At 44.2% G+C, this 16,660-nt stretch overlaps 1 protein-coding gene across 1 annotated transcript in view; it reads right to left on the reverse strand.

Moving 5' to 3' along the window:
- The window catches only part of Susd1 (sushi domain containing 1), a 116,442-nt gene that overhangs the window by 45,213 nt on the left and 54,569 nt on the right, over positions 1-16,660 (reverse strand). Inside the window, exons 7-9 of the mRNA XM_028780018.1 lie at positions 11,682-11,779; positions 10,430-10,616; positions 243-352 (exon numbers count right to left, since the gene is read on the reverse strand). Coding sequence (XP_028635851.1) covers positions 243-352; positions 10,430-10,616; positions 11,682-11,779 — 395 coding nt within the window. The remainder of the gene's footprint in view (positions 1-242; positions 353-10,429; positions 10,617-11,681; positions 11,780-16,660) is intronic.

Below are 16,660 nucleotides of genomic sequence, written 5' to 3' on the forward strand. Positions count from 1 at the left end.
ACTTGGAGGATAAGGGATCATCTCACTTGGAGAATGAGGGATCATCTCACTTGGAGGATAAGGGATCATCTCAGTTGGAGGATGAGGGATCATCTCACTTGGAGGATAAGGGATCATCTCACTTGGAGAAGGAGGGATCATCTCACTTGGAGGATAAGGGATCATCTCACTTGGAGGATGAGGGATCATCTCACTTGGAGGATAAGGGATCATCTCACTTGGAGGATAAGGGATCATCTTACTTGGTACATTTGCTCTGATCCAACTTGCCCAGAATGCCTGTTCAACTTCAAACAAGTTTCATTAAATACTGAAATATTGAAAATTCCATCATCTTCTAAGAGACCATCTTCTAGAAGACAAGAGAACATATATAAACATTGCATCACCAAGCAGATAGATCACGATTGAATATAAGTGCAGCTGGAACACTTTCACAGGCCAGTAGGGTGTGTAACACAAGGAGCACACACTTAGATTTGATCTTACGCACTTAGGCTCAAGTACTAGCTCTATAGTTTGTTTTTGTTTGAAAGTGTGTGTGTGTGTATCTGAGTGTACGAGTATGTGTGTGTGCGTGTATGCATGTGAGTGTGTGTGAGCATTTGTGTGTATGTCCGAGTGTGTGCATGTGTGTCTATGTATGCACAGGTGTCTGTGCACACACATGTGCATGTTTGTCTGTGTGTATCTGTGCTGTGCACATGTGTGTGTATGTATGCATGTGTGTGTGTGTGTGTGTGCTCTCAATTGCTCTCCACCTTATTCTTTGAGACAGGGTCTCTCACTGAATCTGGAGTCCGCTGATTCTGCTAGACCATTTGGTCAGCAAGCACCCAGGATCCTCCTGTCTCTGCCTCTCCACTGCTAGGATTACAGGTGTGCACCACTACTGCTCCTGGGGGTTCTAAAGCACCATTGCTCCTGGGAGGTTTCCATGGTTACAGGGATGGACCTCATCATCATGCTTCAACAGTAAGCACTTTACCAACGGACCATGGTTTTTCACTTGTTTGGGGTTTTGTTGTTTTGTTTTTCTTTTTCTTTCTTTCTTTTTTCTTTTTGGTTTTTTGTTTGTTTGTTTCTTTGTTTGTTTGTTTCGAGACAGGGTTTCTCTGTGTAGCCCTGGCTGTCCTGAAACTCACTCTGTAGACCAGGCTGGCCTCGAACTCAGAAATCCGCTTGCCTCTGCCTCCCAAGTGCTGGGATTAAAGGCGTGCGCCACCACTGCCCGGTTGGGTTTTGTTTTTCAAGATTTCTTTATTTTCATTTTATGAGTGTTTTGCCTGCATGTATGTCTATGTACCATATGCCTGCCTGATATCCTTGGAGGCCAGAGGAGAGCATGAGATCTGTCGGAACTAGAGTTACAGATGGTTGTGAGCTGCCATGTGAGTGCTGGGACCCAAACCCAAACTCTGCAAGAGCAACGAAGCTCCTGACCACTGAGTCTCTCTAGCCCTGGTTTTGTTTTTTGAGACAGGATTTCACTTTGTAGCCCAGGCCTCCTTCAACTTGCTAGGTAACCCAGGCTAGCCTCTTACTCTTACTCTTAATCCTTCTTCCTCAGCCTACTGTGTCCTGGAATTATGGACAAGTGCTACCACACCCGGAAAAACTCCTGAGTTGTATAAATTTGGCCAAGTGAGGTTCAGAAGGGTTTCTTCTAAACCTAAATTTTCTCACTCGTGGAATCAACTGATACAGCTTGCTTTCTTACATCATGGGCAGCTGGGAGCACTGAGTGAGGTGCGGAAACGTTGCCATAAAGCTGTGACCTTTGTAGACAGTCAGTTGTGCTTGGGCCATAACAAAATGTCCTGAAGCGCCTCTGTGGATGGACACCTTGAGAATAAGGGAAATGGTGCATAAAACTCTATGGGTTTGGCCTCAGGGCTGGTGCTTTCCAACAGAAAATGACTGGAAGGTGGATGACTAGGCTGGAGGGACTGTCTGCTACACTCAGAGCAGACAGCATTCCTCCAGCTGCTGAGAGCTCAGCTAAGGTAGTAATTAACAACCAAGAGGCAGCCTTGTTCTGGCCACTGTATAGAACAAGTCATCCCCCTGCAGGGGAACATCCCCCGAAATCCTTTATTTTCTTAATGCTGTCAAAGAAGAGGCTCCACTGGATGAATTAAAGAGCCTCCCCCCCAACAAAGCAATTTCAAAGGAAAAGCAAATGTCCTAACAAATACCTTTTACCTTTTCTACCAATGAAAAAGGTGGTTTGTTTGTTCTTCTTTCTAATGCGTTGGAGATCAAATCCACAAGCTCCCAAGTCAAACCCCTCTCCCCTCTGAGCTACATCCCCAGCCCCAAACAAAAGTTCAAGCCTCTGTCAGGGAGACTCTCTTTTACAGTCTCATTTAATATGTAAATCTCTCATAAGAGTCTGTGCCACCTAAGAAGCATGCATGATAATGGCAAATCATTGCAGTCAAAATCAGCATTGCCCAAAGTGATCTCGATATTGCTAACATATGCAGCAGCACAAGGCAACTAGCCGAGAGACAATATTCCTGACTATAACGGGAAAATGTGAAAATACGTTTCTAAGAATTGGAAGACCTGTCAGATTTCCTTCGTCTTCACAGTGTTTAAAGTTTTCACAAGGATATCCAGAGGAGGGGGACAGCCATAGGATTCTGAGGAACAGCAAATGTACCCATGTACAAAATGTACGGAAGAAACGGCACATAATGTCTACGACTGTACACAGACAGAAGAGAAGCAGAGCTACTGTCTGCGAGTTCCCACTCGAGACAGCTTTTCTGTGGTATAGCCATTACAAGCTGAGTTCAGAGGAAGACAGCACCGGGAAGGAAGGCGTCTGGCTTCTACTTCCTGCACCCACTCCTGACAGAAGTGACTGAGAATAACTAAAAATGGGTCAAAATTTGCATCTGGGTTGGAAGGAAAGGTTGGTTGCCATATGCAAGGCAGACACACGAGGACATCTACGCTTAGCACGGTGTAAAAGAGACCGGGCTATGGGAGGCTCAGAGCAGCTATCCAACCCGCCTTCCAAGCAAGTGAGCATGGTCGCTAAATTTCACAGGAAGGATAGAGAACCTGAGCAGTGGAGGAGGCCAGACAGGCCCAGGACAAGGTAGTGATGAATGTCCTCATGGAGGCACAGTTCCTTAGCCCCCAAATCTAACTGCACATCAGAACCACACAGACAGCACCTCTAAATGGTGTGTGGACATCTGTGGGGTAGGTTTTAAAGGTCATCAGGCAATTCGCCATAGGATTTTGAGGAACAGCAAATCTAACCAGGTTCAACCTTGCTTAGAGAGATCACCTGAGATTGGACACATTCTGGGTGGTATGACTGTAGACTCACCTGGCAATTCTGAGAGGCAGCCAGGACAAAAGGTGTATCGGCTACTATTACTAGTGCCAATACTCATTCCTTAGCACTCTGGAGATCAGCAACAAGGAAGATCATCTAAGTGCAGACCTCAGGACCAGAGAGCTCCATGTAACAAAACCCTGGCTTGACAGGACAGCTTGACTCTGCTGCTTCAGTAGGCTGCCACGCCGTTATGAAGACAGACACACAGCAGAGCTGGCCCAAGGCCAACAGCTTCACAAGTCCACAGAACAAGGTACTCAAATATTAAACTCAGGGAGGTGGGCTTCCAAAGAGCTGCTCCTGAAAGAAGGCCAGCCCACCCAGCCATCGGCGAGTCCGTCACTGGGAGGACAGAGATAAGCACATTAATATAATCCAGTGAAAAGTGAGGTCAGAGGGAGTGACATCCACCTCATGAGGAAGCACCAGTCTAGACAGGGCTCTATCTTCCCTGGAGAAGTAATTTAGAAGCCTATGAAATGATCCTTCCACACTAAGGGAAGGAGAGGGAGGTGTGTATAAAGGGACCAGGGGTTTTGTTTTGCTGTGTTTTTTTTTTCAAAGCAATATGATAGTAAGATTAAGCAGTTCTTGTTTGTTACTTTCAATAATAATTTCTTTAAAACATCCGAAATAATTCTAATGAAAGAAGAATGTGTTAGAAAGGAAAGCGTTGAGAGAAGCAGAAAGAAAAGAAAACTATCTCAGATTCCCCACATGCTCCTCAGAGATGAATGTGCACAACAGGACTTACTACTGTAAGTACATTATAGACACACACACACACACGCACACACATGTTCATACACATTCACACATGAGTGCACATGAAACATGTACACACACATGTGCATACACACACATGCACAAACGTTCACACACATTCACACATGAGAGCACATGAAACATGTACACACATGTGCATACACACATGCACACACATGTTCACACACATTCACACATGAGTGCACATGAAACATGTACACACACATGTGCATACACACATGCACACACATGTTCACACACATTCACACATGAGTGCACATGAAACATGTACACACACGCACATATGCGCACACACACACACACAGACGTTTACAGTAGGCATGGTACACATTCCCAGAAGGCAGAGGAAAAAAAAACATGAACATTTAAAGGAGAAGGCAGGGCGTTAGTTCCACGTAGGTGTATTGGGGTTGGGGGAAGAGTGGGGTTTGTGTGTGGAAGAAGTAACAATCCGAATGGTGACTTGGTGAAGGAAACCATTCCTAACCTGTGGACAGATCAAAATCCCTTAGGGCCCTAGGAAGACTGATCAAGTGCACAGCGTTTACATCCCACACACTGAAGCTTCATGAGAAAGTTCCTTTACTGTTGAACTGCAACCAGGTCAGACACTTAGATGCTGTCAGTCAACACGTACCGTGTGTATAAACAGATGACCTAAGGTTTAGCTTTACTGCTAAAGGGATCTTCTTTGATATCCACACTGAGGTGGCTGGATGCTGGAGCCTGAGCTTCGCTTGTGGGAGACCCTAGATTCACTCTTCAGTGGCTCCTAAGGCTTTAAATCCCAAAGCCAGTGTAATTTGTTTACGGAATTCTTAAATTCAAGAATTAATCTCCACTCAAACCCTTATTCACAGGGAAGGCAACAAAAGACACTCTCAGATAATTGTGGGCTCAGAAAAGACCCCATTTCCACAGTGAGAAAAGATAGAAACCGTCCTCTACACGGGAGCAGAACTGGGAGGAGAACAGAGAAGAGAGCTGAGAAAAATGGGCAGTTAACACCGCACCGACTAAAACACACACCTCAGGTTAAACAGCTGCCGGAGACATTACTACAAGCAGCGTGCGACAAAACTACAGCGCCAGACCCACCAGACCGACAGTCTAAATAAAGGAGGGAAGAAATACAGCCATGGTCAGCTCTGCCTTCCTTCCACAGAAAGAAGCCAACACTGGTGAGCCTTAACACTGGTAATCAGAGAGGCACACGCCCAAATAGGTTCTTTTAAAGATTCAGGCACCTGTAGAAGAAAAACAAAATCTGTATTGTCTGACTCACTGAAAACAGAAACCTGTGGAACCAATAAAAAGCAAAGCAAAGAAAGAAAAAACACAGGAATCCGGCATGAAAAAAGAAAACAAAATGCTGGAAAGGAATTCATCACCCAGGAAGCAATAATGAAGTTCGCTTATCCACTTTATTTTATTCAAATACCAGTCTTTCCCCAGAAAGGTTCTGTGTGTTCTGACTCCCAGAGCTGGTCATGGCAGCCTCATCCAGTCAGTTTTTGAGGATAGTTCACAGCATATTATACAAATGCAAAAGAACAAAGAAATTGAGGAAGTCAGTACTGCATCCAAGGGTAAGGTAAGGTAAACAATGCTGGGCAGACAGAGCGAGCCATTTGCTGTTATTGAGAGAATCCATCCATGTATCAGGTATATTGACAGCTGCAGCATCAAATCATGCAGGAGAAACCAGTTAGCCTCTACAGGAGAGAAGGAGAAGAATGGAGAGCTACACAACTCAAGTCCTGCCTGATCTAATAACGTGTGGTGAGACAGAGTTCACCCTCATCCAGCATCCGCTGCACTGAAGACAGTCCGACCAAGCAGTAAAGTCCACGAGGTGTCAATAAACCCTCAAAGTATATTAAAATGTAACAAGACCAGAAGTAATTAACATTAAAGTGTAATTATTAAAAAGAAAAGACTGAACAGATAGTTTAGCTGTCAAGAGTCCTTGCCACTCTACTAAGGGACCCACATCAGATGGCTGGCAACCTTCTACATCTCCAGCTCTAGAGGACCCAACATATAAAATAAAAACAAATACATCTTTTTTTAAGGCTGGAGGTGGGGCAAGGAGATTAGAAGAAGAGAGAGGAGATAAGAAACAAACAAACAAACAAACTATGCATGAAATCTCATAAGGAAACGGGTAACTTCATGTACTAATTTAAATATGCATGCATGAATTGTGGTGATTTAAATGAAAATGCCCCCCCTCCAGACTCTTAGGGAGTGGCATTATTGGAGGTGTGGCCTTGTGGCAGGAATTGTGTCACTGGTGGAGGGGGAGGGGGAAAGGAGAGGGGGAAAGACGGAGGGGGAAGGGGAGGAGGGCAAAAGGAAGAAGGCAAAGGGAAGAGGGTGAAGGGAGGAGGGTGAAAGGAGGAGAGGGAAGGGAGCAGGGGAGGGGAGGAGGGGAGGGAGGAGGGGGAGGGGAGGAGGGAGAGGGAACAGGGGGAGGGGAGGAGGGGGAAGGGAGGAGGGGGAAGGGAGGAAGTACTCTGAGGTTTCAGAAGCCCAGGCCAGGCTCAGTGGCTCACTCTCTCTACCTGCTGCTGCCTGCAGACCTGGATGTAGAACTCCACATCCTCTCCAGCACCACGTCTGCCTGTGTGCAGCCATGATGATAACGGACTAAACCTCTGAGCTGTAAGCCAGTCCCAGAGAAGTATCCTCCTTTAGAAGAGTTGACATGGTCATGATGTCTCTTCACAGCAGTAAACCCCTAACTAAGACATGTATGTGTGCCTGCATATCCATCACGGTAATTGGGTGATGTGATACAGTTCTAATTAATTCTTAAAAGGGGAAATCAGCACAGCAATTGTGCAATTGATGAAAGGAAGGGCAAAGAGAACATGTATTAGCACATTTTAAAATAACTATTTAAGCCAAAAGAAAATCAGCATAGCAATTAAGTCACACCTTAAAAGCAAAGAAGAAGAGAAAAATTGACAGCATCTGGGGAATTCTGTCAAAACTTAAATCTGCAAGAGAGAGGGGAGCCTCCGAGATTTCTATTATTACACAGAAAAATGTAGGAATGTGTTGAATTTTGCACACAGTTACAAAATTTAAAAGTGTTCTGGATATGATGACACATCTATCAATCTCAGCATTAGTGAGGTGGAGGAAGAGGATCAGGGGTTCAAGGCTAGTATCAGCTATGTAGTAAGTTGGAAGATAGCCTGGGCTACATGAGACCATGTCTCAAAAACAAACAAACAAACACCACCACCACCCCCATTTAGAAATGAGAGGGAATAATAAAAATTAAATAGATTTAACTAGATAGAAAAGGGAAAGTACAGTTTAGAACTCAAGAGACCATTCTCTGGAAAAGAGAATAAACAGACACCCGGGGTTGGTGGTTAAAAGTGGAGCCTTAAGTGCCTGCCTTTCATCCCAGCGGGAAGGTCTCAGCTAGTTTAAGGCCAGCCTTATCTGTGTAATGAGTTCCAGGACACCTAGGGCTACCTAGTGAGAGAGACCCTGTCTCAAGCACAACAGAAAAGACACAGAGGAATGGTCGGGTCAGCCTTTGCCACACACACACACACACACACACACACACACACATACGCACGCACAGACAAGTAGGCAGGCGATCTACCCCAAACTCACACACACACTAAAAAAAGATTCTAGAAAATATGGGCTGACAAGAGTAAAGGAAGAAACTGATAAAGGTATCAACAAACCAACTTCCTAAAGGGACGAAACTGAAATGATTCTATGAGCAAATCTGTGTTCCAGAATGATGCAGACTTTCCCAGAGTCATGAATGTGTGTGTGAAACGTCTGTATATATGACGTCTGTATATATGTATGATATGTCTATGTATGTATGTTTGCACACTTGTATATGTGTATGTGATATGTGTGTGTATGTTTGCATGTTTGTGTGTGTGTGCCTTTCTATGTATATGTGTTTGCATGTTTATGGGTGGTGTATGTGTATATGTATGTGTGTGATGTATCTTTCTCTCTGTGTGTGTGTGATATGTCTCTGTGTGTGATATGTCTGTGTGTGTGTTTTTATGTGTATGGGATGGGTTTGTGTCTTTTCATGTTTATGTGTGTGATGTGTGTGTCTCTGTGTGTGGTGTGTCTGCACGTGTATGTATATGATTTACATGTGACTGTGTATGTGTGTGATAAGTGTGTATGTATGTATATGTGTGTGTTTACATGTGTATGTGTATATAATCTATGTGGTGTGTGTATAATGTGGATGTGTGTGACATGCATGTGTGGTTTATGTGTTGTGTGTGGGAGATATGTCTGTATGTGTTTGCAAGTGTATGTTTGTCATGTGTGTGCACGGTTTATGTGGTGTGTGTGTGTGTGTGTACAGCTCCCTTGTTCGTTTGAGGGGAAGTAGTGTCATCTTGATAGTAAAGCCAAACAACATGATATGCAGAATCTAGGCGGATGAAGCGACAGAACTTTTCAATGGTGCAAAGATAAAGACTAGAGCTTAGCATATTCTGCTTCCAGCCAGTGTGACTCACACAAACCCTAAGCCTCACTAGGTTAACTTGCAAATGTAGCCTGTTTGCATTTAAACTGCCAACAAAACAGAGCGGGGCAGACATGACACTCGGCCTCCGTCGTGCCCTGTGCTCCTTATCCTGATTTTAGTTTGGATCCTAAACTCCAAAATCTGGGAAATATTAATAAACAGCATAAATGAACACAAACTCACTCATAAGTACTTCTTCAAAGATAAATTTGATTTGGAGGCTGATAAGACTTTAATGCAGACTGCTGCTTTTATCATGAAAATGAATTTTCCTTAAATCTGATGTTCTTCCCTGCACCTTCCAGGATACAACTCCCTCAGAGCCAAGGTACACAGCGGGACTGCTGACTCCAAAGATCTCATTGGTTTTTTTTTTCCTAGTGGAAAAGGCACTTGAGGGCTAATCAGACATCTGTAAGAATGCTGTCCTTCTGACTCAGCCGCAGATGTGTTTGAAGGTCTTTGATGACCTCTTCAAGAGGCGTATCCCTGAAAGCCCACAGGTCAGTCATTCAGTATAGTTTCCTTAGTTACAGAGCAATTTCTTATCTTTTTTCTCACATTATATACCTGAAGTAAAGTAAATTTTACTCATTAAAAAGTCCTAAGAGGCCTAGCTTCATAGCTGGTCTTATACTGTTTCAATAGGCAAGCTACCTTATTATTTCTGCCTGATGGTAGGTTGTCATCTCCCCGCTGCATGGTGACAGCAATATCTGAGGTAGCTTTTCTTTTCTTATTTTCTTTCTTTCTTTTTTCTTTCTTTCTTTCTTTCTAAAAAAGGATTTATTTATTTATTTTATGTAATGAGTACACTGTCACTCTCTTCAGACACACCAGAAGAGGGCATCAGATCCCATTACAGATAGTTGTGAGCCACCATGTGGTTGTTGGGAATTGAACTCAGGACCTCTGGGAGAACAGTCAGTGCTCTTAACCGCTGAGCCATCTCTTCAGCCCCCTGAGGTAGCTTTTCTTAATGGAATGTCAAACAACTAGCTACAAATAATAAATGTCACCACTGCTGCTCAAAGTTTATCTTTAAAGTATTATTAAATACAAATCCTCTTCTTCTTTTTTTTTTTTTTTGGTTTTTCAAGACAGGGTTTCTCTGTGTAGCCCTGTCCTGGAACTCACTCTGTAGACCAGGCTGGCCTCGAACTCAGAAATCCGCTGGCCTCTGCCTCCCAAGTGCTGGGATTAAAGGCGTGCACCACCACCGCCCGGCCTGTTCCTGTTATCTTAACTCTCCTTTGGGTCCACTTCCCTATTCAACCAACACAGACCGCTCTGCACCCTAGGGTTGCCCCTTGCCCCTACTTAACCACTATTAACTGACCCAGCACCCAGACCAGCTCACAGTAAATGAGAAGCCAACCCTTCAGCTTCTCTGCTACTCTTCTTTCTTAAACAAAGGAAAGAAAGCCTGTTGGGCTTCCTAGCAAATATAAGCGGTGAGGCCCTCTACTCCCCTGTATACCAGCAAACCTGTGACATCATCATTTAATGTCCTCTCTGTTACCACCACTTGTCCCCAAGGACTCACCTGAGAAACAATCACCAGGGCCATTCAGCTGGACCACAACAGAATAAGAATTTTTCCTACTACTCCTGCTCTGGTTCTACCCATGGAGTAGCTTCATCCCTCCACCCACACCGACAGAAATCCCCTGTCCTCTTGGTTCCCCACATCTGTGCTCAGCATTCCCCAGGAGGAATGCCTCTTTCCCTTCACCTACCAGCCGTCCGGAAGCCAAGGATGGCGGGCACAGAGCGCCTGGGAGGGGCTACAGAAATGCTCATGGTGTAATTGGCTCCTTGTTGGAGGTACAGGCACACTTCTGGGATCCTGCTGTCTGTGGTCACATTGAATGTCTCCTCAGAAACTGATTCCACAGCATCTGGCTGCTGTCTTTCAATGTGTATCTTTAGAATAGGAAAGACAAGAGAATCCACCATGGCTCCAATCAGAATAACAGACACTTCGGCAGCTGTTTCTCTGAGGTCCCATCTTAGATACTATGTAACCACAAAGGTGAGTAACCACGGAGGAAAGAGGCCTGCTCTACCTTGAGTACCTAAGGCCCAATCAGCCCAGGAACGAGTAAGACCTAAGCTGAGACAGAAGTGAGAACTCGTGGCTCCTCTACCACAAATAATGAACAATTAAAGGAAGTTCTAATGCCAAATCAGCACATGCTTCCAGCCTTCTCTGAGGCAAGAAAGCAAGAAGTGCTTAGAAACGAGCAACAAAGAGAATGCCAAACTGATGCCTGTCCCACAGTCGCACGGGGTCAGATGGCGTATATGCTAGATGAAAAATACGTGTATATCTTAACAATACCACCCACTTTTTAAACAGGGCAGTAGAACCAGAAAAACAATGAGACTAACTAAGCGTCTTTATAGTTCTCATTCAAACCATATAGCTGGTAGACAGCAGTGCTAAACAGTGTGCTTTGATTGTTGTTTCCCTAGTTATAGAAGCATCATTGGTTTGCCTTCATGGTCACCTGTGTAATGACAGCGTTCACGACCTGCTAGAGAAAATAATTATTTTCTAAATGAATGGAGGTTGAAAAGAATCTTCTAAACCTGCCTTGGTTTTGTGTTGGCTCTAACTGAAATACCAATGTGTGTTCAAGAATCTCTGTTTAAGGGGATATGCCAAAAAAACTTTACAAAATGAACGAAATTCACCTAGACTTGCATATTCAAGCAAGATTCTACACCAACTTATACCAAGTAATTAACTGCGCTGTTTCACGAGTTACACTACTGTAGCTTGTTACTATATATTTGCAAACAAATATGGTTTCACTTTATGTGACTGAAGGAAGGGAAGCCAGCAGAAGGAAAGGAGGGAGAGGGAAGAAGAAAAGGGGAGGGAGGAAGGGGAGGAGAGGGGAAGTGAAGCTCCTACATAGGCAAGTTCTTCTGCTCACACTTCCATTTCTGCATTTCCAAGGTAAAGCGGCTCACTTTACTTACCAAGTACATGATCTTGGAGTTCACTCTCTCTGGACTTATCTGCCATCTCACACAGGTGTCATTAAACATCGACACATCATGAATTTCTATCACTATTTCTAGAATAGAAAAAATAAAAGAATTGACACATGAACCTCATCAATGGGCTTCAGGGAACTCCTGGGGGCTTGGAGTCTATCCAGCTGGTATCTCTGCTGCTCACCAGTCACGCTCTGGTTCAGATGTTGAATTGAGCAATTCAGGCAATCCCAGATGGTTCATCATGAATGAGCCTGGCCCACTGCCTGACCAGGCAAAAAAAAGAAAAGATTACTGCCTGAGGGTGGGGAAGGACTCCATCTGTGATTAACCTGATGGGCCACTGGATGCCACTGGTGTTCCACTCGGAGGCTGCAGCAAGGCCCAGAAACAAGTTCCCCAGAAATGAGCTCTGACCGGAAACTTCCTTAAAAGCACATAGGGAAGAGCTTCTCCTCCCTCATCTTACTCTGGGTGATAGGCACTCATTCAGGTGACTGCTGAATCCCAAAGGGGAAGTGGCATATGTCACCATAAAGGATGGTTCCTCAGGAGGAGCTTGGTGTGAATAAGTTCTCCACAGAGTCCCTGGTCACCCTGGGACTCCTCTAGCAGAAGCCATGTGATCTTGATCTGGTGAAAAGCCAGATTTCTCCTGGTTCTGTTGGTTCTAAATAACCTGCACTCCACTTCAGGCGAAGAATCTGGCAGTATGGGAAAACACATGACTTCCTTAAGTAACATAGTTTCCAACGGACGCTGCCTTCCAACCACTTACAAAGTTGTTCAGCATGGCATGGGGAAAACCTACCTTTTCACTTCTTAAAATCAAATTTCCTACAGATAAGAAAAGCTATTTCTATTTGCAAATGACATGATCTTATATGCAGACACCCCTAAAAAATTCAAACCTTAAAAACAAAAACAAACAAACCTACAAATTTATGAAGGCTAAGGAAGGTGTTCGGGAATGTTGTAGGACACAGGTTAATCTGCGTTTCTGTACCCTAGGAATGAATGATTAAAGGATAATAAAGCAACTTCTTTTACAATAACATCAAAAATGAGGGAAAAAGTAACAACAACAAAACATTTTAAGTTAGGCATTGCTTTATCATCCCTGGAGATAAGAATTTCCATTTCATCCGAAAAAAATATTCCATGGGTCATTTTGAGCTTTCATTTCCCAGGTTCTTAAGTCTAGTGTATGCCAGCCCTGCATACACTTTGGCAATATGGCTGTGTCTTGCCCAGTACTCTGGGGTTTCCTTGCTGTGGCTCACACACTCCAGCACATGCAGCCTGGAAGGGGAGAGGAGTTAAATCCGCTGAGGACAGGAGCGAGTGGACTAGTCATTGTCCTTTTTGTCCATGGAGGTTTGTCCATGGAGGTTGTCCTAAGTGACTGAGTTTCCACAGCCTTTCAGAAAGCAGTATCAGCGGTGGAGCAGTGCCCCGTACCCAGGGGAAACCCGGATGCTGCAGCGCCACCAGGAAGACCCGGTTGCTGCAGCGCCCCCTACCCGGGGAGACCCGGATGCTGCAGCATCCTCACACTGGTTCTTTCTTCCACTTAGTTATTCCTCTTGGTCTCCGATCCTGCTTCCTGAGTCTTTACTCCCCATTATGTAATAATACAAACTTCTGGTTCTGTTTGGGGAGAAACTCAAGGTAAGACTGCCACCAAGATAAGTGAGAAGAGATGTTTACCACACAGGCACAAGGAGTTGGGTCTGAGCCTCAGAACCGATGTTCATTTGTTTGCTGTTCACTTATTAAGTTACTGTAATCAGCTTGATGGGCCACTGGCTACCACTGGAATCTACGTGCTTACAACCTCAACACTAGGCAGGTGGAAACGGATGGATGGATCCCAGGCCATCTAGTAGACGAGATCTGAGTAGTGAGAGATCTCATTTCAAAAGCCCAAATTTGGTTCCCAGCACGCACAACAAACAGTTCACAACAACCTATAAGTTCAGATCCAAAGGACTTGACACGGGTGCCTGCAGTCACTGCACACAGACACATCACTAAAAATAATAAACCTTTTTAAAATTAAAAAACAAAACAGATGGCTCCTGTGGAACAATACCCAAAGTTGACCTCTGGCTTACACACACACACACACACACACACACACACACACACACACACAGAGAGAGAGAGAGAGAGAGAGAGAGAGAGAGAGAGAGAGAGAGAAGGGAGAATAATTCAATAATTCTTTACCTCAGGAAATGATACTCCTTTTATTGGCTAAGAACAATAAATCTGTTCTTAGTCACCATAAGGAACAAGGAACCTGAGCCTGAAACACCATAGGGTTAACATAATTCTCTTGTACAGAACCAAGGTCAACATTGAATTCACCTGGACTCCTGAATGGGTCATATGACAAGGCCTATGTCTACTGGCATTATATAGAGTTTACATCCCACCACACTTATTTTTTTTTTTTAGTAAATCCAAGTCATATATTAGGAACTGAAAGTAAATTGAGGCTGAGAAGAAAACACAAATTTCTATAGAGACATCAGAGTATCAGCTATGAAGCCTAAAAAATTCATAGGTTTCTACATCAGTATTCCTCTTCAGAACATAATAATGTGGAAAAAAAGAATCCAGTTGTCAGCAGGAAAAAACAAAACAAAACAAACAGAACCCAGACAAACAAACAAAAAAGCAATGGCCTTGCTCTTGCATCTCCTTGGTTAGCAAAGGTGATGTTGATACCAGTGAGTCCATCATTGGATAAACTTCAAGTATAAATGGCCACTTCTGTTGCTGCCCATTAAAGACCAGGACTTTTATCATCTCTAATCCTTTGAACAGCCTTCTGATGGTAGCTCAGCAGCTGGTCCAGAGGAAGCAGAGGTATTTCTCCCCCTCCCCCCCATCTTCTCCCTCAATTGCCAATAAAGCAAACAACCTTCCTATTCGGGGTGCCTGTGTCATGCAAGTAGAGATTAGAAAAGGGTTTCCTTTCTTGTTCATCCTTTTTGCTCGTTCACTATGACAACTGTAAATGACATCTCAAAGATGCCATCTGCCTCTAGCCTGTGCCATGCTCTGCACAGATGGGACCCAGATCTGATTATAGAGATGCCAGATATTCCATCCCAAAGAGTAGCTTAACAAAGTTGACGTCTTTTCCCATCAAGTTCTACAAACAAACTGAACAGACTTATTTTTTTTTTTTACAAAAATTCCAGGTGTTATACGTCTGCATTAATGCTGTCCTTTGAAAATACAACACTTGGCAAAATGTACACTAATTCTAATTATGTCAGTAATTGAAAAACACATAGGGACTGAGGAGATAGTTCAGTGGATAAAGGCACTTGCCAACAAGATGATGACCTGAGTTTGATCCCCCAAGCCCAGAGGAGAAAACATACTCCCTTAAGTTGGATTCTGACCTCCACATGTCCACAGTGGCATGCATGCACCTACACATATACACAACTATGTAAACAAATGCTATAAAAATTGAAAACAAGCCAGGCGGTGGTGGCGCACGCCTTTAATCCCAGCACTTGGGAGGCAGAGGCAGGTGGATTTCTGAGTTCGAGAGTTCGAGGCTAGCCTGGTCTACAGAGTGAGTTCCAGGACAGCCAGGGCTACACAAAGAAACCCTGTCTCGAAAAACAAAAACAAAAACAAAAACAAAAACCAAAAAACAAAAAAAAATGAAAACAAAAAAAAAAAAAGAGGGGGAAAGCATAGGAAAGTCTTGTTCGGACTGGTCTCCTCTTCCATTTATTACTCATGACTTACAGAATTGCTACCGGATGACAAGCATCCTCCTGTGTCAAACACTGGACTGCAAAAAAGACTAGACCATCAGTTCTTCCCTCAAGGGGCACGTTGCTTAATGGAAGGAGCAAACGCAGTCACAGGCAACCCACAGCTGAACAGCATCAGCACAGGCTCCACACAAATATGTGTGAAGGGCACAAGATAGGAAGGCCTGGAGGACCTGGGAAACTCAAGTTTCATGGTGGCCACAGCCTTGGAACATAGGTGGCTACAGAGTAGGGACCACATGGGAGCAGAAAGAACAGCGAGTCTGAATATCAGGCCAGTGAAATCGTGAGGTGAGGAAGAGGAAGGAGGGAGAAATGTCAGCTAGGTACAGAAGAGAGGCTGCAGAGGAAACACAGGATGCAACCCGGGAAGGGCTTGCTTGCCAGATTGAGGACAGACACTCTGAGCAGAGGCAAGCTGCAGGATAATGATGGGGACAGTTTTCCATTTGAAAGGAAGCACCAGGGTGCAGAAGAACCGGAGGTCATAAAATAGAATCTAATGCTATTTCCTCAACGACAACTATATGTCAGGCTCAGACTGCTCTTCACAGGCCTGATCTCATTTTCCCAGTAGTCATAAGAAGCAATAATAAAAACAATAAGAATGAACACTTATTAAGTTATAACTATGGGCCAGAGAGTATGTACAAGACTTTAACCTTCAAAATAACCTGATGGCTGGACACCACAAGGGTCAGGCGGCATGAGGGACAGAGTCCAGACTCACAATTAAACATGTCAGACCCCACTGCTAGGAGCCTCCACACTAAAGCAGTCAAGAGGCTATGAGATGAAATCGGGATGCTGTATTATAAAACAAGAAACAACTCTGAAGGAGATGACTGGGAGGTGAGGGAGGAGGAACAGAGAGGAGTCCAGGCTGACTGCCAGCCTTTGAGCTCAAGAGTCTGAATGAATGGCCCTTCAGAGTTCTCCTAAGAAACACAAGCAGAGGCAGAGCGATGAGCTGCATTTAGGACATGTTAGATATGAGTTATCTGTTTACCGTCCAATGGAAAAACAGCCCTAAAAGTCACAGGTCTGTGCATAGAAACAGAAGAAACAAGGAAATAGCAGGTAAAAGTAAGACATCCAAATAGGTCACAGAAAGGGGCTCAGTGGCAGAGACCCGAGAACACTGATAGCCAAGGA

This window comes from Grammomys surdaster, unplaced genomic scaffold (genome assembly GCF_004785775.1).
Source record: "Grammomys surdaster isolate TR1022 unplaced genomic scaffold, NIH_TR_1.0 363, whole genome shotgun sequence".
In the NCBI taxonomy this organism is placed as follows: Eukaryota; Metazoa; Chordata; class Mammalia; order Rodentia; family Muridae; genus Grammomys; species Grammomys surdaster.